Genomic DNA, 21724 nt, shown 5'->3' with positions numbered 1-21724 from the left:
CCCAGGGCGTGATGTTTGTCACAGAAAAGGGACCATGATTCAAGTCCCCAAGCATCGCTTTTATCCAACCATGCTTCTACACACCTAGGATACTTAAACGCTACTCTCTTCCCTCCCTCAATAGAGCCACCGAATCATGGAGCAAGTCTCGTGTTCTCTCCCCTAAACAGCAGCTGTCTCCCCCTTTCTCTAAAACATGCTGCTGTTTTCTAATCCTTCCAGCAAACAGTATTTTCCAATGTGAAGCCCAAGTGTTTCCTGCTTGTGGTGGATACCCACCGGCAGCCTGTCTTGACTCAAGGCAACATCCACCCCTTGCCAGAAATTCCTTCCCATCCCGGTGCTCTGAATATTTAGCTGATGGTTCCTGTTCTCATGAGATGCTTTTAGTGAACCAAAAGCTTATCGAAGGCCTAAATAATGTGTTAATTAACGGTGCCAGTCAGACCAGTACCTGCACTGGGTTAAACCATCTCCCCAGCAGGTCAGAGAGCATAAGCAGTATCTGCTCCACAGATAATCGGTTCATTCCTAAACATCTGCAGGGCTTGTCCTGTTTTGTTTTCTCCCGACGCATACCCAGCGCCCTGCATTCCTGGCATACGGCAGGCACTCACTGAACAATGACCGATGAGGAATTTATAAACTTCCAGGGCTACCAAGAAGTCCAATTTTGAAAGAAAAAAAAAATTTTTTAAATAAAGCTCCCTAGTGAGTACTTACTATCTGCCCAATGAAGAACTAAGTGCTTTAATGTACAATCTTATTTGATCCTCACCAATCTTGTGTCGGTATTTCTATATGTGAGTTGGAAACAATGTGTTCTCTGTTGGCTAGGTACAAAAATGTAGAATCAGGTTTTGACTGAGTCATCCAAATCCTCTACAGCCTGATTTCTTGTCCACTAGATGGGTGAATTTCAGAGAGACCCTGTCAGCTGATTGTTTACTTCTCCCTGTAGCCTTATCTGTTTTTCATTTATATCCCCCTAACCCAGGTTGCCAGGTGCACAAACATTCACAACTTTTCTCATTAGCAACTGTCTGGAACTTTCTTTTTCTCCATCCTTTCATTTTCGATTTCTGTGTCCTTTTGTTTTGGGACATGCGATGCTGCTACAATCGTCTCCATTCCTCACGTGAGGACAGAGTCCCAGGGGTGAAATATGTCATACAAGCTAATAAGCTATGACACAGGCACCCTGAACCCAGGGCTGTCTGGACTCCAATGCTGGAGCTCCAGAGCCTGCACACACTCTGAGCCCTGTGGAATGACTTAGTTGAAATTTGTTAGGTTTGACTAGGACACTGGCTGAAAACAATTTTTTTAAATAGTTGCTGTGGAGTACTAGCTGCCTATCCATTCTATTCTGCCCTTCTTTTCAAGAAAAACCCTCTATTCTTAGGGGAGGAAAAGGGGATTTGTCTAGTTGAAAACCTGTATTTCCCAGCCTGCCTTGTAGATAGGAGTGGTCAATAAGCAGCAGTGGCTGGATGGGGCTTCTGAGAAAGCTTTTTAAAGGGAGGTGGTTTGACAAGATATCTGCCTTTTTGCCCTTACCCTTTCCTCTTTCTTTGCCTGGAAATATGGATGTGACAGCTGGAGCTGCAGCAGCCATCTTGGACCAGGAGACCACCTGAGGGCTGGAGGCCATGCACTAAGGATGGCATTCCACTGATGCTGAGGAGTAACCATACCAGCCCTGGGCTGCTGACCTGCAGACTTTTTTATATCATAGAAATAAGCTTCTATGTAGTTAAAGTCTGTCACTGGCAGTTATGAGCAATTCTAAACCAATACAGTTGTCAGCATTTAAAAATTAGGAGAATCCGCATTAAAAAAAAAAAGCTTCATTTCAGGAGAATCTTGAAAAATCGGAAAGGCTGGCAACACTGGGTTTGCCTGTATTTCCTGCATGACAACAGTGAGCTGGAGCTGAGCAGGAGCTGCCCTTTGCCCCAGCCCTGCCCGGCTCCTGTAGCTGCCTGGGTTCTCTGCACGATGCTGTGCTGTCTCCTCAAATTGTCCCACCAGCACTAATGAACCTAATGATGCAGGAAGCCCATGTCTCCCTCGTGTTAACACCTTCTAAACATCAATAGCTCCACCTTCAGAGGGGATCCAGAACCTGCCTGCTTAGTCCCGCACTCATGGGCTCCCAACCTGGATGTGTCCATCATCCTCTCCTGCTTGGATTACTACAGCAGCCTCCTCCCTGGCTTCCCTGCTTCCCCCTCCCCCAGCATCTGTCCCCCAGGAGGAGGCTGTGAACACCTGAGTCACTTCAGGGCCTTCTCTGCTCCTCAGAACTCTCTTGTGGCTCCATCTCACTCAGGGCAAAGACAGTGAGAGTCCTCGCCATGACTCACAAAGTCCCACACTATGTGCCTCGTCACCTCTCTCCCTCAGCTCCTGCCACACGCTCTCAGCCACTCTGTCCCAGCAACACTGGCCTCCTCCCTCCTCCTTTAGTGTTTCAGGACTATTGAACTTGCTCTTCCCTGTGCGGGAACACTGTCCCCAAGCTCCACACAGCTCCTTCCTTCAGCTCTGTACTTAACTACCTAGGAGGTCCTCCCAAACCATTCCCTATTGTAAGCGAAGCCTCTGACCTTGACACGATTTCCCTCTCCCTTACTTTATGTTTCTCCATAGCACTTGCCACCCTATGCTGCATTATATATTTTGCACATTAATCAAGTTTTTTTTTTTTGTCTTGCTCCCCCCCCCCCCCCGCCCCCCAAGTGCTGGGAAGACAAGATCTTGATTTTAAGCTAGTCAATACTGTATCCTCAGGCTCTAGACAGTGCCTGTCACCTAGCTGAACCCAGCACACGGTTGCTAAGTACATGCGGATCTACTGTTTCCCGTGGCTCAAGGGTTTGGCGTGCTGAGCCCCACATGAGGCGTCAAGCTAAGCGCCAGATGAGGCTCCGCTCACTGAATCCCGGGTGGGTGGGTGGGCGCACATAGGGAATGCACGAGCGGCGGGGGTCCCGGGGACAAGCCGCTGCCACCCGCCCCCCCCCCCCCCCCCCCCCCCCGGTCACCTCGGCCCACGAAGTGGTCCTGGTAGTAGCGGGCGCCCAGGTCCACGTGCTCGATGCTGTACTGCCGCGGGCGGCTCTGCGTCCTCTGCTGCTCCTTGGGCACCTCCAGCACCGAGATGCTGGCGTTGGTGCGGTGCGCGCTGAGGGCGGGCTCGGCGGGGCGGACCTCGCCGCCACTGCCGCCCTGGGAGCCCACGGCCGCCCGCGAGAAGCTCACGTTGCGCTCGCACTCGCCGCCGATCTCGTTGCGGAAGTGCGGGCAGCTGAGCAGCAGGTCGTTGCTGTTGTCGTCGCCCAGGTCCTGCTCCAGGTTCTCCTTGCAGTTCAGGTCCTCCGTGCTGGGGAAGGCGGCGTCCAGGCCGCCCAGGCCGTGGGCCCGCGACGCCGAGAGGGCGGCCGTGGCGGAGGCGGCCGAGGCGCCCGTGGTGGTGTTGCGCCGCTGCGCCGTGGCCACCCTGTTGGCGGCCGCCTCGTTGAGGTCGAACAGCATGCTCTGCACGTCAAAGTGGGCGAAGCTCTTCTGGCAGACCCACGGGCGGCCGGCCTCCGGGGGGCTCCGGCCCTCCTCGGCCTCCCCCAGGGCCCGGCCGGCCTCGCCGTCCGTCTTCCCGCTCCTCAGCTTCCGGAAGATGGAAGACTCGGCCGCGTCCCCGCCGCCCAGGCCGCGCGCGGGCTTCTTGCGGGCCTTCTCCTTCTCCTTGGCGGGCTGGAGCACCAGGAGGCTGTCCTTGGCGGGCTGCCCGTTGCGGGGGTCCCCCTTGGCTCCGCCGCCGCCCCCCGGGACGTGGGGCCCCGGATCAGCCTGGAGCAGCTCACTGAGGGGCTGGGGGCCCGCGGCCTCCGGCTGTTCGCTGCGGAACTCGTTGAGAATGTCGAAGAAGCTCTGCTCCGGCACGCCCTGCACATCGATGGAGGACGTGCTGCCGTACTCGCGGAAGAGGGGCAGGGCCCCTGTGTGCCGGGGTCCCCGCGGCTCCCCCGCGTCCTCCGCGTCACACTCGCTGAGGGTGATCTCGCTGCTGCTGCGGTGCCGCAGGGGGAGGAAGGCCCTGCCGGGGGACCGGGGCCACCCGTCCTGGAATTCCACATCTTTGGACCTTCTCCTGGAGAGTCTGTGGAAGGCTTTGGGCACTGAGGCAGCCGGGGTGCTGACAGGAGGCTGTCCGTTCTGTACGCTCCTCATGGAATGGGCCACCTTTGTGGCCTTCGTGCCGTCTGCGTCCTGTGAGGGGCTTGGGTTGTTCTGCTCTCTCAGGGCGTCCCGCTTGGGCGGCCAGTCGGCCACTCTTGCGCGCACACCCATCTTGGGCACTGCAGGGGTGGTGGGACTGGGGCGGGTGGTGGCGCTGACTGGGCTCTCACCAATGGGCTGCGGCATGCCCCCGTTCTGAACCCAGAATCCCATGGGAGCATAGTCCCCTGTGTGTGGCCCGGGGAGGACATCGGCCCCCCTGGCCCCACAACTGGCTGCCAGATCCACACCATCACTGGGAATGGGCCGATAGGTGGTCATAGTCCACGGGCACTGGAGTGCTACTGGCTCCCGTGAGCTGCCGAGTAACTTTATGGGGTCCCCTGGCCCTCAGCCATTGTTCAACAGGGCCGCCAGTCCCAGGATGAAGGATGCTGGCCCTTGAAGCCTGACGGGAAGGTTGTGAGCCTGTGGAGTCCAGTTCTCCACCATCGCTGTGGACCACCGAGCCAGGACAACCTCAGGAGGCAGGTGCTGTCCTAGGGTCTCCAGACTGGGCGGCTCAGCAGGACAGAGCAAGCAGTAGATGTGGGTGAGGGCCAGCAGGCTGCTGGGCTGTCTTCCTTGCCATGCTGAAAAAGGAGAGAAGGCAAAGGTGAGATGTGATGTTACTGTTCCCAGAGAAACTTTTTGTCTGACAGCTTTATACTCATTTAAAAATTTTTTTATTAGAGAAAATTTCAAACATACCCAAAGCAGGGGTGCCTGAGTGGCTCAGTCGGTTAAGAGTCCGTCTCTTGATTTTGACTCAGGTCAAGATCTCACGGTTTGTGAGTATGAGCCCCACAGTGGGCTCTGCACTGACGGTGCAGAGTCTGCTTGAGATTCTCTGTCTGCTCCTCCCCAACTTGTGCACACACATTCTCTCTCAAAATAAATAAACTTAAACAAAATATTTTAAAAAACATACCCAAAGCAGAATAGTGTATTTATTGAGCACCCGACAAGCTTTAACAACCATTAACTATTTGCCATTTCTGTTTCATCTACCCACCCACTCCTACACTTTTTTTTTTTTGACAGAATATTTTAGAGTATGTCCCAGGTATCAGCTCATTTCACCTATAAATACTTAAGCTTATATTATCTAGCAGTCAAGGCCTTTATTTTATTTTTTTTAATGTTTATTTATTTTGAGAGAGAGAGAGAGTGAGCACACACACTTGCTTGCAAGCCAGGGAGGGGCAAAGAGAGAGGGAGAGAGAATCCCAAGCAGGCTCCACTCTGTCAGTGCAGAGCCCAGTGCAGAGCCTTTAAAAAATTAACCCAAAATACTCTCATCACACCCATCTAGATTAACAAGAATTCTTCAATATCATGTAATACCTCATATCTGTATTACATTTCCCCCAGTGTCTCAAAGGTTTCTTTTAGAGTTGGTTTGCTCAAATCAGGATTCAAACAAGATCCCTACTCTAATTTGGCAGATAATATTTCTTAAGTCTCTTCTATTCTTTACTGTCCCCCTCCATCCCCCCCATCACCTTTATTTTGATGCTATTTACTTGTGGAAGGAATGAGGTCATGCAACCCGTGGAGTTCCCCACTTTCAGAATCTGGCTGGCTGACTTGTCCATTGTGGTGTCATTAAACACATTCCTCCACCCCCTGTGAGTACTGCAGGTAAAGGCTGGACTATTGTCTATCTGTCCTGCAATCTGCCTGACCAGCCACCCCACCAAAAAAGGAAGTAAAAATGACAGATGAGTCACCATGAGCACTGGTAGGTTTGGGACAGGGGATGGCTCTGGAACTCTATGTGATTAACAGATACCATGAACATCAGCTCCTGTCGCTTCTTGGCTGAGATCTCCCCAGTGGCTCCTTACTGAATTAGAATAAAATCTAAATTCATCTGCTCGCCCACAAGCCCCTCAGGCTCTGGTCCCTGCCAGTCTCCTGATGCCTCTCCCCATCCCTGACTTAGATCCCATCACACTGGCCTTCTTTTCTGTCCTGTTGACATATCGAACCCCACCCAGGATATCTGGATATCCTTCCTTGGTTCTTAACCAGGCTGGCTCCCTTGTATGATGTCAACTCTCCAATGAAGCCTTCCTTATGAAGGGAAGCCTACCAACGACTAACGGTGCTTTCCGAGGAAGGAGAAGGCTGTGTATGTGTGTGCGTGCGTGTGTGTAGGGGGCATTTCCTAACCCATGTCCTTAGGTATGGAGTGAGCTGGCAGAGAGAGACCCAGGGGGAAGCATGAAGCAGATTATTCATGGAGCAAAACAGGGAGGCAAGCCTGTGGCACCTGAGAAAGTGAGAACCAGAAAGGGGTGGGAAAGGAGTCGGGAGCAAGAGTTCACCCGTCTTCCTAGCTCCCAAGAGAGCATTCCTGAAGATGTAGAAGGGAGGCACACAGGGGAGGGGGCAGAGAAGGAGGAAGGAAGTGGAAAGCCCCCAGAGTCGGGTTGGTTAGGGGAGACAGGAGCAAGGCCAGGTGAGCCTGGGTGAGCTGGAGAGCAGAGATGTCTTCTAAAGAAGCAGGTGGGCCTCAGCTCTGGGGACCAAGCTTTGCAGGAATGTGGATGCCAGATCACTGGATTTTTAAATTTTTTTTTAATGTTTACTTATTTTTGAGTGGGGGGGGAGGGAGGGAGGGTAAGAGAGAGTGAAGGAGACACAGAATCTGAAACAGGCTCTAGGCTCCGAGCTGTCAGCACAGAGCCCAACGCAACATCGGGCTTGAACTTGGGAATGGCGAGATCATGACCTGAGCCAAAGTTGGATGCTTAGCTGACTGAGCCACCCAGGATCTTTAAATCCAGAAACTAGAAATCTTGAATTGTATGCAACTTCTCCCAGTTTGAAAACAAAAATAACAGCAGCAACAACAACGAACTACCATGCAGAGAAGATCTCTAAGAGGATGTTCAAGAAACTGCTAACATTGGTTGCCTCTGGGAAGGGGAATTAGACCTCTTTTCCCCCACTCCAAGCCCCCTCTCTGGGTTGGCCAGGGGCACTTTTTTTTTTTTTTTAAGATTATTTATCTTGAGAGAGAGTGCCCGAAAGCAGGGGAAGGACAGAGAGAGAGAGAGAGAGAGAGAGAGAGAGAGAGAGAGAGAGAGAGAGAATCCCAAGCAGACTCTGCACTGTCAGTGTAGGATCCAATGTGGGGCTTGAACTCCTGAACTACGAGATCATGACCTGAGCTGAAATCAAGAGCCGGATGCTTAACCTACTGACCCAGGTGCCCCTGGCCAGGGGCACTTCTTATGCTTGGCAGTGCAGTCTCACCTCTGGGTCAGCCTGGGAAAGCCTGGCAGATTAGCCCTTTGAGGCCACATTTGGGTTGGCTGGGAAAACCAGTGGCCCAGACGTGACCCCGACCTGCTTATGCAAGCACCTCCCGACAGATGGGCTTTGCTGATGGCATTTTGTTTCCAGCTCAGTCGGAAACCCCCAATCTGTTTTGCTCCCTCCTGTGAAAACACACAGATGTTCCTGAGGCCCTGGTGTCTTTCCACAGATTCCCTTCCTGGAGCAGGTGTAGCCAAGTCTCCTGGAGATGCTCGGAAGGCTGAGTGATACCCACAGCCTCTCTGGGATTCAGGGATTGGTGCACAATGGTCCCTTTCCAGCTGCCTGCTGTCAGGCTCCCCCCTCCTAAAAGCATGCCCATCTTTCTGATGGGGAACCCCCCATAATGAAGGCCAGACTGCCTGGGTTCGGGTCCTGGTATGCCATGGACTGGTTACTGAAACTGTGATTCAATTTCAATCTGGAGAGAGCGGGGAGAATACCACCTATCTCATGGCCACTACTATTACTATGGTTCCTCCCTTCATGTATCTTCTCCCCTCTCCCCACGCCCCCAATTACTGAAGCACAGCCAGGGGCAGGCTCAGCGGCTGAGTGTTCTCTTCTGCACCTGTCTGTACAAATTTCTTCTCTCCAGTATTCCTTGGTTCCTGCCTGTTTTCTATGCCTGCTCCTCTTGGCCTCCTGGTGGTCTGTAAGCCCCTGATAAATTCTGCTTCTGCCCAAGACTGTCAAACGTGGCTTCTGCTGCTGGCATAGGAGGACCTTGACTAATACCCACTGCTGTGTACAAGGAAGGCAGCTGGGGACGGTGGATGGGGAAAAATGGGAGACGGCAGCATGACGAGAAGCAAGTGGCAGTGGGAGAGTCAGGTGGGGATGCATTTGGCTGCAAGTAACAGAATACCATCCAATGGTGGCTCGGGCAATGAAGGTATTTCATTATCTTATGTAACAAGCAGACCAGGTATGGCAGCTCCACTCTTGGTACACTGCAATGACATTAGGCACTTTTCTCCCCTCTGTCCCATCATCCCCTGCTCCCCTCAGCGTGCTGCCGGCTTACATCTTTGGCTTTCGACCTCAGAGTGGCAAGCTGGCAGCCATAGCCCCCCTTCTCACTGAACCATGGGCAAGGGGGAAAGCAAGGGATGAGATGAGACTGTTCTTACTTCTTACCCATCTGACCCTCATCAGGAAGGAGAATGTTTGCCAGAACATTCCCCCTACCTCAACAGACTTTCTTTTATGTCTAATTGGCCAGAATGTGGTCACATATGGCCATTCTAGGAGCAAGGAAAGCTGGGAAAGCCAAGAATCTGGGATCATTCTGATTGCCAATGGGCCAGTGAGGACTTACGTCTGGGGCTGGCCACACTGGCTCCCTAAAAATGTCATGGTCTGTTAGAAGAGCAGGCACCTAATAGTGTGCCTGTGTAAATGCTCCCAGACTGTCACGTGTGAAGAAGCTGGGGAAGTCTGAGCTGAGAGGGTGCTCCCTTATCAGGCCCCCAAAACTTGGATGCTGAGACAGCAGACAAGTGGCCTCAATGTTCTGGCTCTGAAGGGCCTTGCTCTTCTGTGAAGCAGTCACGATGTCTGCAGAACCTCCCAGGGCAGAGCAGGAGGGAAAAACACAAGCTTTCCAGTGGCAGACACTTGTGGTTTGCTTCCTCTGCTGTTTTCCAAAAACAGCCCAGATTTCCCTTTGGGAACCTGCGTTCTCTGACTCTCACCCAGTGGGCTAGAGGAGGAGATCCTTCTTGACCATGTAACCTGATCAAAACCAGTGAGACCCAGTGACATGGGTGCCAAGAGTCCTAGGGCTGAAGGCTGTGCTTTACCCTCTTACCCGGAGTTAGAGAGGATATGAGGGATGGAATCACTGCAGCTATCTTGTGACCATGAGGGAAGAAGGAAGAACCGTTTGTGAAAGGGGTTGAAAGTTAGGGGGTGGATGTGGGAGCTGTAGTCATCATTTTCGTCTGAGTCAAGCTGGACCCAAAGCTACCACAATTGTACTTCCCACCACTGGATGTTTTAGTTACATAACCAAACAACATCTATAACAGCAGCTACCATGAATGTGATCCTTCTAGAGTCCAGGTCCTTCTCTAAGCACTATACATTTGTTACCTCTCTTAATTCCACAACTCTATGAAGTAGATATTATCTCTGTCTTAACATAAGGAAGCTGAAGTGAACAGATCAAGTAATGTGCCCAAGACCAGGTGGCCACAAGGTGGCAGAGTTGGGACTGATCCAGCAGCTTCGTTCCTCAAGTCAGGCAGTCCTGAGTTCAAGCACGAGCCCTGAGGGTTGCCCAGGGGGCAAAGTCCTGGACCTCTAATTCTCCTTCTCCTCACTGGTGACACAGGGCAAAATAACTCCAGATCCAATTGCTCCTCTGAGTTCCAGACTTGGGTAGCCACTGCTTACTTGACATCACCACATATATATTTCACATGCACTGCAAACTGCAAACTGCACATTCCCAACCTGAACCCTTGATCTCTCCCCATCCACAAAGCCCGTTCCTTCTCAGAATAGTCAGGGTGGGCTAATTTATGGCGCAGGAACAGAGAACCCCATGTACTAGGGGCTTACCCAACAGAGGTTTGTTTCTTGTTCATACTGCATGTCTACCAGGGGCGGGCCAAGGGCCTTCTCATGTCAGCTCTACTCCCAGGTGACAGAGCAGCACTTACATGAGACCTGGCCAATTTCACGGCTAAGGGACATGGCCGAACTATGCGACAGTTCCTGCTCAGGAATGACACATATCACTGCTCTCACATCTCACTGGCCAAATCAAGCCATACATCGAAGACTGGTGTTGACAGAGTGGTATGCCACAATATCTGTCAGAATAGGAATAGCAGAAGCTACCGGCTTCTTCCACATCTCAGGGAAAGGCACTTCCTTCCATCCAAGGACTCCAGCTGGAAACTCCCTTCACATACCCAATCCATTACCCCACATCCTGCTGACTCTCCCATGGGAGCTCTCCCATGCCAGTCTGAGTTGGGTGACTATATACCATAGCCTCCCCATTACCTCTCCTTCTGCTCCTAGTCCCGTAAGTGCCCTTTGCCATGCAGCAGGCAGAGCAATCTTACGATTCATATTCACATTTGAATCTTAGTATAAATTCAAATCTTAGGATAAAATTCAAAATCCTCACCTCAGCCCTCAAGGCTCCCTTCCTCTTCTCCTTGCTTTGGGGGTCCCAGCCACAATGTCCTTCTTTCAGTTCCACATGCCTACGGCTTATCCACCCTGTTGCCTCAGGGCCTTTGTACATGCCATCCATGTTGCCCTTTCCCTTACCTAGATAGTTCCTCAAGATTCAGGACAAATATCACTTTCTCCACATGACTTTTCCTCCTCATGAACCTTGTTCAATCCCCAACCTGAGTACTCAGAGCACTCTTTTTTTTTTTTTTAATGTTTATTTTTGAGAGAGACAGAGGGTGAGCAGTGGAGGGGCAGAGAGAGACAGGGAGACACAGAATCAGAAGCAGGCTCCAGGCTCCGAGCTGTCAGCACAGAGCCTGATGCGGGGCTCAAACCCACAAACTGCGAGATCATGACCTGAGTTGAAGTCGGATGCTTAACCGACTGAGCCACCCAGGTGCCCCGTGCTCAGAGCACTCTTACAGAGCATTTCTCTTTGGGGTTACCTGCCTCAGTGTATGTACATCATTTACCATGTAATTAACTGGCCGCCATACGTAAGGTTTGTGAGGCACTGAAATGTGAGAATCTTTATTATTGCATGCCTCTCCCGCACAGGCCTGACATACAGTAGGTCATTAACAAATACCTGCTAAATAAATGAGTGGATGGATGACAACTTCAGACCAGGAGGAGTGCTAGCTCAGTGAGGGTCTGTGACCTGAGGGTAGGTGGTGCTTGCTTGGTGACCTAGCGTGTCTGCCCCTGGGAAGAAGCGTGTTCAGGAAGCTGAAAGTAATGTGTGGAGTGTGTGTATGTGCAAGTGTGTGTGTGTGTGTGTGTGTGTGTGTGTGTGTGTGTACGTACACTGCCCTCACACAGGCCTTTGGATGGGGGAGCAGGTAGGTATCCAAGGTCTCCTTCCTAAGCAGACCTCTGCGTCCAAGGGTGCCCCCATCTGCTCCAGGGATTACCTCTTCAAGGAAATGTGATCCAGTCACTGCAATGGGGACTTAGTGAGACCTAAGAGCTCTGGACACTTCAGGGTTGTGGCACCAAGTCTGAGGGCTACTCTCAGAGGCTCAGGGGGAATGATGACCCCACTGTATGCACCTGGCAATTCAGCAGTTTCTGGGCAGGTACAAGTCGTTCATTCGTCCAGCAAGAACTAGTCCTTACAGCTTATTCATTCATACGATCAACACCTATCACATTCTTCCAAATCATTTAGCCCAAAAAGTTCACTGAGTCAAAAGAGAAAAAGCACTAAAAACTTGTTCTTTTATTGAACACTGACCAGGCATATATAACTCATTCATTCATTTCACAAACACCAAGCACCAAAGATGCATTCATTTATTCACCAGACTTCTCAAACACCTACTATGTGCTATTGTTGTAGGTGCCGAAGAAAATACAGCCCTGAGCAGGACCACACTTCCCCCTCATGGACTTAACTCCCAGGAGAGGGAAGCCAGAGAAGTAAGTAAACCAAGAGAGAAAACAAGGTAACTTCAAAGGGTGGTCGGCAGTTTAAAGGAACACAACGTTGTGACAGGGTGGGGCTGGGGGCTGCTCCCAATGGGAGGGCTCATTGTGGGGTGCCAGGTGATAGGAAGAGAGGACGCCTGCCGTGCACCAGGCATGCCGATGGATGAGGCTGACACGCACGGGCAGGAAAGCTGGGAGTGGCCAGCGTACGAGGCCCCGTGGGCTTGTCCAAGGCGGGAGTGCTCATCCCCACTGTCCATTAGAGGCACCAGGGGAGCTTTGTAAAAGTATAGGTGTTCACACTCCACCCCCGGAGAGTCTGAATCAGCTGCTCTGGGGTGGGCACCAGGCCTGAGAGAGAGCCTTTTAAAAGCTCTGCAGCTGACTCTAATATGCAGCCAGGGCTGAGGACAGGGGAAGGAAGAGAGCAAAGAAATGAGGGCCTGACACCAAGCCCTGATCTGCTGCAAATGCAGGGGGCAAGCAGGGGAGCAGGTGTCCCGCAGGCCCCAACAGTGGGGGTGGTTTGGGGAGGGGCAGGTGGTCCGCAGCGCTGGATGCTGAGGGGGTCACGTATGATGGATGATTATTGGTCTGAAGGGCACCGGTGACCACTGCGGGAGGTATTTCGGGGGACTGCTCCTCTGGGAAGCCTTGTCCACACCCCTTGTCCCTCAGTCCTCAGTGCTGCTGACCTACCTTTTTTTTTTTTTTTTTTTTTTTTTTACCTACCTTCCTTCCTACCATTCCCTAGACACAATCCTCCCCATCCTCCCTTTGGTGAGTTCCCAGGGGTCTGCACACCCCCTGGACTATCGGAGTTAGCCCACTGGAGTTTGAAGCCTCTGAGTATCTTTGGTCCCCCTTGGGACTCTGAGCAGCTCTGAGTCTGCAGTGGGATAGGGTCTACTATGTGCGTTCTTGCACAGGCAGGGTAGGGGGTGATGATGTGGTGATGACAGTAGTAACAGCAAGGCTAACACACACTCGGCGTGTATTAACAGGTGTTGTGATAACTTCACAAAGCAGGGACTTCTAGCAGGACCAGTTTAGAGATGAGGCAAAGGTCCTGTGGCCGAGTCACAACGCTGGTAGGCAGGCAGGACAGCGAGGCCCCAAACCTTGTCAGTGTGGCTCCCACACCTTTGCCCCCAGCGCTCTAAAAGACGTGGCAGCCCAAATGAGCGTGTTGTGTGGATACACAAATGATGCAAGTTATCTTCAAAATCAATTCATAAGGACAAAAACTCTAGAAAGTCAGCATCAGCTCAGCAGATTTCAGGTTAAGAATCTGTTTTCTCTCTCCATGTCTTCCTCCACTTTATTGGAAACCCGAGCATACACAGGCCCACTGTGGAGCTTCCCCCAGGAAACAAAACGGATGGGATGGAACTTCCGGACATCTCATTAGGAAGCCCTGAGGCAGAGACTGCGCCATCAGCCCCAGAACAGGAGAGCAACACCGCCCCCCTCCACGGCCCCAGGTACTACTCTGATCTGTTTTTTACTCTCAGTGTTTCTGACCCCGGATGTGTGGGTCTTCCACACCAAGCAACTCTCCAGTTCTCTGCAGACCCCAATGAGGGTCCTACAATTTAATTTAATCCCGACACATCTAGAGTTAGCACAGACCCCACAGGCTCAGTTCCGCCAGACTGCCCCCCCCCACCTCAGATGCTAATCACCAGTGGGGGGGGGGGCGTCCCCAGGTTACCCACATGTCTACCTGTCTTGGTTACAAATTGGGGTTCCCACGACTCCCTCCTCAGGTTCTGCTGTAACAGCTCACAGAACTGAGAGAAATACTTTACTTACTATTAGTGGTTTATTATAAAAGATAGAAATGAACAGTCACATGGAGGGATATTCAAGAAGTCCAGAAGGGTCTCGAGCGCAGGAGCTTCTGTTGCCATGGAATTTGGGGTGCACCACCCTCCCAGCGTGCGGATGCGCTCATCAACCTAGAAGCTCTCTGAACTCTGTTTAGGGTTTTACGGAGGCCACACTGCGTGGGCATGATTGATTAAATCACTGGCCATCAGGAACTGATGCAATCTCCAGCCCCTCCCCTCTCCCCAGAGGTCAGGGGGGTAGGGCTGAAAGTTTCAAGCCTCAAATCACAGGACTGGTTTCCCTGGCAACCAGCCCCCATCCAGAAGCTATCTAGGAGTCCACAGAATCACCTCATTAGCATAAACTCAGGTATGATTGAAAGGGTCTTATTCTAAAGAACAAAAGAGGCCCCTATCACCCAAACCACTCAGAAAATTCCAAGGGTTTTAGAAGCTCTTGGGGCCAGGAACTGGGGACAGAAGACCAACTAGGTATTTTTTATTCACGCCATAAAAACTTGCACTTTCCTATTTGAGGTCAAAGAACCCAGAGCATGCTCTCTCTTTAAATCTTACAGTCATTATACTCAAACTGGAGGGGGGCCCAGGAGTCCGAGTTCCTGAGAAGCCTGTTCTCTTTGATGTGTGTAAATCAAATGATTCTTCCCCTTCTTTGGGGGGAATAAGGGGATGAATTGTAATTATGTGCTTAAGTTTTAGGTGTGCACACTATTTTATTTCTTTTAAAAAAATGTTTTTTAATGTTTATTTAGTTTTGGGAGAGGGAGAGACGAAGTGTGAGCATGGGAGGGGCAGAAAGAGAGGGAGACACAGAATCCGAAGCGGACTCCAGACCCCAAGCTGTCAGCACAGAGCCCGATGCGGGGCTTGAACTCACAAACAGCGAAATCATGACCTGAGCTGAAGTGGGACACTTAACCGACTGAGCCACCCAGGCGCCCCAACACACTATTTTATTTTAAACTAACAATTCCATTTCTAGGAATCTGTCCCTCAGATATTCCCACCAGCGCATGCCAGAAGCCACACCGCCACACTGCCGTAATATGCACGAGGTGGGAGCAGCCTAAAAGCCCAGCGGCAGAGGATGGGTTAAATGCATTTGGGTACCCCAACTCCAGGGACACAATGCAGCTGTAGTAAACAGTGAGGCAGAGGTAGCGCCAGGTGTCCTGCGTGCAAGATGCCCACATGGCCGGAAGTGAATGGGTACAGCTCATACTTAGAGGAGTGCTCGCTGTGTACCAGGCTAAGCGCTTTACACACATGAACTCATTTAATCCTCATGAAACCCTTTGAGGGAGAGGCTGTCACCATCCTCATTAAAAAAAATTTTTTTAATGTTTACTTATTTTTGAGGTGGGGGGGAGAGTGCAAGTGGGGGAGGGGCAGAGTAAGAGGGAGACACAGAATGTGAAGCAGGCTCCAGGTTCTGAGCTGTCAGCACAGAGCCCAAAGCATGGTTTGAACCCACAAACCACAAGATCATGACCCGAGCTGAAGTCGGATGCTTAACAGACTGAGCCACCCAAGCGCCCCACAGCATCCTCATTCTAAAGCCAATGCAACTGGGGCGCCTGGGTGGCACAGTCAGTTAAGCGTCCTTTGGCTCAGGTCATGATCTCACGGTTCCTGGGTTCCAGCCCCGCGTCAGGCTCTGTGGTGACAGCTCAGAGCCTGGAGTCTGCTTTGGATTCTGTGTCTCCCTCTCTCTCTGCCCCTCCCCTGCTTGCACCTATCTCTCTCTGTCTTTCAAAAATAAATAAATGTTAAAAAAAAATTTTTTTTTTTAAAAAAGCCAGTGCAACTGAGTCCAGAGAGATTGAGTAACCTGCCCAAGTTACTCAGCAGGAAAGCAGTGTCACTGCGATTTGAACCCAGGCAATCTAGCTTCAGAGTTTCTTCTCTATGGTGCACTTGGTGGAGGGAAAGAGGCAAATTGCAGAATAAAACCAAACAAAATAATGGAGCTTAAATAAAAGATTTCATTAGAGAGAGAGAACATAAATGTCTATAAAGGAAAGGGCCTAGGAGGGCACCCACCAAACTGTTAACAGTGCTTACTTCTAAGGAGTAAAGCCTGAGTGCAGATAAAAGGACAACTTTAAAAAAAAATTCTGCATGTCTGTGCTTGAATTCGTACAAGCCCGTAAGTTCAAGGCCCTCTTCAGGCTCCCCTATGAGGCCCTGCCCCGAATCCACATTCCAGAGAGAGGAGCCCTGTGAATAGGTTTGCATGCTTTCTTCCAGACCCTTCTCTCTGTGTCTACATGGAAATGCTCACAACTGCACAGGGTAGGGGCACCTCAGGCTTTAAGTTTTCACTTTTGGAAGTGAGCATGTGAGGAGAATCATGGGCAGGGGGAAGCCACGCCCTGAAAAGCCCAGACTGTACAGGACGCAGAGTCAGAACGGATGAGGATGCACCACCTCCACAGGTGAGCCTTGCATCGGCCCCACGCCGACCTTGCCCCTAGGGCTCGTGGAGTCTGAAAACTCCCAGTGGAGATTCCTCCTTGGCCTGGCAAGCTGCTTATACCTGGACCCACCGAGGGAAGGAAGGGGCACCCCATCTTGTATCCACATGCCCCTCGGTGAAACAGAGGCTGTACTTAAATCCTTAAACTACAATGTCGCCTTCTTTTAGTTTGCTAACTAGTTTGGCTGAAGTGATGTAGGTTGAGTGCTTGTATAATTACATGCTTACATAGAAAGATGAATTAAAAAAAAAATAAACAGCCTTCATAGTTGCTTTTCTTACTTATTATCAGATCCTGGAGATTTCCTGATATGGCGGCTGTAGCTCAGTGTTTGGAAGCAAAGAATACTCACGTTCAATTCCCAGCTCTGCCACTTAATTACCTAGGCCTTGGGCATGTCACTTAGCCTCCTACATCTCAGTTTTCCCATTTGTAAAATGGAGATAATAATAGGACTTAACTCTTAGGGATGTTATGAGTTAATGAACGTAGAGACTTAGAATATCCCTGGCACACGGGGACATATAAGTATTAGCTGTTAAAATTTTACTTATATAACAATAAAAAGAAAATCTCAGGCAAACAAATAGAACCAAATGTGGCCTTGGCAGGAGCCCTGGTTGCTCTGGGCTCAGGAGCCGGCTGGCCCAGGGTGGCCTGTCTTGAGCAAGAAGCTGGGCAAGCCCCTCCTTCCTGGGAGGCCCACAGCCAGGCCCATGGGAGGCGCCCCTTCTGAGTCCCTGTGGGGTCGGGTGGGTTAGGCGAGGGTGTTGCCACCTCCCCCAAAGTGCATGTGGATTAAGCATCTTGTTCCAATTCTGGGCATCGTCCTAGTCACTTCAAATGAGACTTTGAAATGCCAAGTTAAAAAAGGATGCCCCCTGGAGCATGGGCACGTGCCAGGCCCACCCAGGAGCACCAGGCCAAGCATGTGCACTGGGACGATGAGACAGAGCTGCACTGGCTGGAGGATGAGTGAGGGGTCTGGGGTCGGGGAAGCCCCTTCGGGGGAGACTTAAGCAGGGGGACAATCATTGCTCTGAGCGGCCGGTGTGCCTACCGGGATCTCACTGGCTCTAGCCAGGCCCATTTTTAAGCCGCATGCACTGGTGTACCGGTGACATTTATTTTGATTCTGAAACTTTCTGGTAAACAGCTGCTGCCTGGAGCCCCAAGAGTCCCCACTATCACTGTGTGGGGTGATGCTTTGGGGTCCGCTCCCACGGCTGTTGCTGGTTGGGGTGGTGGTTAAGTGTTTAGTATGTCCCCCAACGGGCTCACTCCTGTGACCAGGCCGAGCCTCCTTTAGAAGAGTGTCTTGTCAGCACGGAGCCTGACCAGTGAACTAATCCCAGCTAATTGCCACCAAAGCCTGCTAAGATCACATCTGTTGGGCTTGGAGATTAAATCAATATTTGACAATCTTGATTAAATACAGCCAGGGAATCCTTGTCAGAGAACATCTGTTAAAGCCCTGTTCTTTCCATCCTGCTCTTAGGGGGCTGACCGGGGGCATCTCAGGCTCTGCTTCTCCTCACCTGAGGAGATTTGGTGGGGGTGTGGGGGGGTGGACAGAAACAGAAAGGCTCCCTGTGGTGGAAGGGGAGGGGAGGGGAGGGGAGGGGAGGGGAGGGGAGGGGAGTGAACCTTGCTAGCCAGGGGGGCACCATCTGCCGGCAATAATCACCTTACCTGCCCCCGACCCTGGGGGCTGCTGAGGGCCAGTCCCCAGCCAGCGTGGAGTGCTTGCCTCAGAAAACTGAACTCGTCTCCTAATGTCCCACTGAGGTAGTGGTCTCGTCACCTCCGTTTCAAAATCAGGAAGCTGAGCTTTGAGAGGAGACAGCGCTTGGCCAAGGTCACAAAGAGAATGAGTGGAAGAACGGGGGTCTGGACCCCCTGGTTCTGCTGACTCCAGGGTCTGCCCTGTGACCTCTCACAGGACCACTCCGCATGAGAGACCAGTCATCAAAAGAAAGAGCAAAAATGGGCACTTGTGCCACCCGGACCCAGACTGGAGGCCTGCTCCAATGTCAGGTTCCCGAAGCTACGGGTTACAATGGCGGCCCCCCTCAGCCCACAGAGCATCCCAGGGGGAGGGCCCTACTGTTTTCCCCAATTTGCAGAAGGGAACAGTGAGACTCAGAGGGGCAAGTTACCTGTTCCAGATCACCCAGTGAGGTTAAAGGCAGAGGTGGGGCTGGAACCAGGTGGGTGACTCTATGGCCACCATAACCACAGTCATCTCTAAAAATCAGGGATAGAGTTGTGAGCAGGATGGGCCTCAATAAATGCCTGCTCTCCATCCCTGAGTGATTTTCAGACAGAAATCAGGCTCATGCTGGGATCCTGGGAGCAAATCCTGGTCCCAATACTCCACCTTGCTGCACTGCTGGAGGAGCCCGAGATGACCCCCCCTAAGGTACACTCCCCATGGTAATGGCACATAGTAAGCATGCACACACCCTTACTCAGGATTTTATAAACAACAATAACAACTCAACACTTGCATTCACAGCACCCTCGTGGGGGGAGGGGTGGGGAGTAGTGGTCAGACATCCAAATGTCCGCAGCCACTGTTCACTGCTCTTTCTCCAGATCCAAAGCAGTGCTTGGATCAGGGGAGTCCTCCACAAGTATTTTCTGAGTCTATTAAAAAGAAAGGAAAAACCAAAACCAACCAGTCAGCCACCTGGCCAGATAACCAACTAGCCAGCCAACCAGATAAGTAATGAACCAACCAGTCATCCAGTTAACCGACCAACCAGCAAGCCAATAGCCAGTTAACTAGCCAACTGGTCTCCTGTTTCTGTGTCCCTGTCTCTATCTACATCTCTACCCCATCTCTCTGCATTGCTGTCCCGTGTTTCTGTGTCCCTGTTCACATCTGTCCATGTCCCTATGTGTGTGTGTGTGTGTCTGTTTCTCACGCGTGTGCATACACAGATGGCCACAGCTCCACATATTTCTGGCCTAGGAGTCACAATCCCATGTTAACTCACCACTGATGATGTGTCCCCAGTCAGGCAGCCTCTGCCTGGTCCCTCTTTTTTTTTTTTAATGTTTATTTATGGGAGAGAGAGAGAGAGAGAGAGAGAGAGAGAGAGAGACAGACAGACTAGTGTGAACGGGGGAGGGGCAGAGAGAGAGGTAGACACAGAATCCGAAGCAGCTCCAGGCTCTGAGCTGTCAGCACAGAGCCCAATGTGGGGCTTGAACCCACAAGCTGTGAGATCATGACCTGAGCCGAAGTCGAATGCTCGACCGACTGAGCCACCCAAGCACCCCAGCCTGGTCCCTCTGAACTCCCTCCCATATTCCAAGTTCCCAGCAATTACCAGAATGGATAGAAACTAAGGAATTGGCTAAGATTATTAAAAAAAAAAAAAAGTCAGGAGGCAGATCCCAAACTGTCTGCTAAGTAAAAGAACCATTGCCAGGGTGCCTGGGTGGCTCAGTTGGTTGAGTGTCCAACTTCGGCTCAGGTCATGATCTCACGATTTGTGGGTTTGAGCCCCGCATCGGGCTCTGTGCTGATGGCTCATAGCCTGGAGTCTGCTTCAGATTCTGTGTCTCCTTCTCTCTCTGCCCCATCTCCAACCACACTCCTTCTCTCTCTCTCTCAAAAATAAATAAACATTAAAAAAAAAAAAAAACACTGCTACGTGTGGCATTGTTAGAGCCCCTAATTCTTCATATTCCAGGAAGGATTTATGCCTGCCCTGTCCAGTCTCACCCCTACCCTGACATGGAATCTTACAAGGAAACTGGCTGCTATAATCAGAGAATCAACCCAGAAGTCCCAAGAAGAATGTATTCAGAAGGAATTCAGAAGAATGGCACACTCCCTCTTACAATTAAAAAAATTAGTATTAAAAAATTCTCTATGCTACATATTTTATACCTATATATCCACCGAGGATGATGCAGAGCAAAGATGTGGAAGGCCAACCTCTACCTGTAAGTGGTTACCCCAGGGAGAGGAGTGACAGTGTGTGTGTGTGTGTGTGTGTGTGTGTGTGTGTGTGTGTGTGATCCTATCATTGACTCCGAAGCTCCAAAACTTCCCAAAGTCACGTGCCTCACCTGTACACCTGCAGACCACCTGTACTATTATTTACTTAAGTTAGTCCTTTCAACCAACTCACTTACTAAAACCTTAATAAGACCAGTGTGGGATTCGTTATATTTTTTCTAATACTCATCAAACAAAATGCACAAATATGAGCATCTGTAAAGCCTGCGTATCAATGGAAGTGAACTCTGGTACCAGAAATGTGCTGACATCAAAGCCAGAATGCAGCTTTGAGACATGACTCTGAGCAAAAGAGGCAGACACAGAACAATGTGCATAATTTACGATTCTGTTTGTATAAAGTTGAAAAACAGGCAAAATGAAACCATGTTACTTATACTCTCATCTGCGAACAAACCTTCAAAAGGCAAGAAATGGTGACATGGAAGTCTGGGAGAGGAGTGGCTTCTGGGGGTGAGAGGGGGTGTTCAATGGAGGGGTACACAGAGGCTTCTGGGCTGCTGGCAAACTTCTCTTTCTTTTCTTTTTTTTTTTTTTTTTTTACATTTATTGACTCTAGAGAGAAAGAGAGAGCACAAGTGGCAGAGGGGCAGAGAGAGAGGGAGACACAGAATCTGAAGCAGGCTCCAGACTCTGAGCTGTCAGTCCAGAGCCTGATGTGGGGCTCAAACTCACAAATCATGACATCATGACTTGAGCCCAAGTCAGAAGCTTAACTGACTGAGCCACCCAGGCGCTCCTAAAATTCTTTCTTGACCAGGGCGTTACATGAGTGCTTGCTTTAGAAGTGTTTCCTAAACTGTGTATTTACAATTTACATACTCCTCAGTGCAAATGTTAGGTGTCACGGTAACAAAGCTTTAAAGCCTTTTGCACTGTGTGAATTCTTTTTAAACAATGAGATTGTACTATTACATGTGTAATCTTAAAAAACAGGTAAGATCCTCTTTGAAGACCTGTGTGTGTTTGTACACACGCCCTGCCCCCACCCCCAACACACCCCAGTCATTCTCTGCTCCCCTGGCTCAAAATTCACTTTCTCTCCTTTAAAAAGGTTTCCGCTTCCCAGAACCGGCAGAGCCACTTCACCTGTCCAAGTACAAACATCCTGGGCA

At 50.8% G+C, this 21724-nt stretch overlaps 1 protein-coding gene and 1 long non-coding RNA gene across 6 annotated transcripts in view; one reads left to right on the top strand and one right to left on the bottom strand.

Moving 5' to 3' along the window:
* SIPA1L3 (signal induced proliferation associated 1 like 3) overlaps positions 1-21724 on the bottom strand; it is a 239227-nt gene that overhangs the window by 95700 nt on the left and 121803 nt on the right. For all 5 annotated transcript variants that reach the window (XM_047834795.1, XM_047834794.1, XM_047834799.1 and 2 more), the window contains one exon: positions 3051-4874. In XM_047834795.1, coding sequence (XP_047690751.1) covers positions 3051-4563 — 1513 coding nt within the window. In that variant the 5' untranslated portion in view covers positions 4564-4874. The remainder of the gene's footprint in view (positions 1-3050; positions 4875-21724) is intronic.
* Positions 5913-20409, top strand: LOC125152665 (uncharacterized). The gene is made up of 4 exons (XR_007147264.1): positions 5913-6025; positions 12152-12231; positions 13578-13724; positions 20278-20409. It is a non-coding gene; the product is annotated as an uncharacterized LOC125152665 (long non-coding RNA).

This window comes from Prionailurus viverrinus, chromosome E2, assembly GCF_022837055.1.
Source record: "Prionailurus viverrinus isolate Anna chromosome E2, UM_Priviv_1.0, whole genome shotgun sequence".
In the NCBI taxonomy this organism is placed as follows: Eukaryota; Metazoa; Chordata; class Mammalia; order Carnivora; family Felidae; genus Prionailurus; species Prionailurus viverrinus.
The sequence above is the reverse complement of the archived record's forward strand: the minus strand, read 5'-3'. Positions and strand labels throughout refer to the sequence as shown.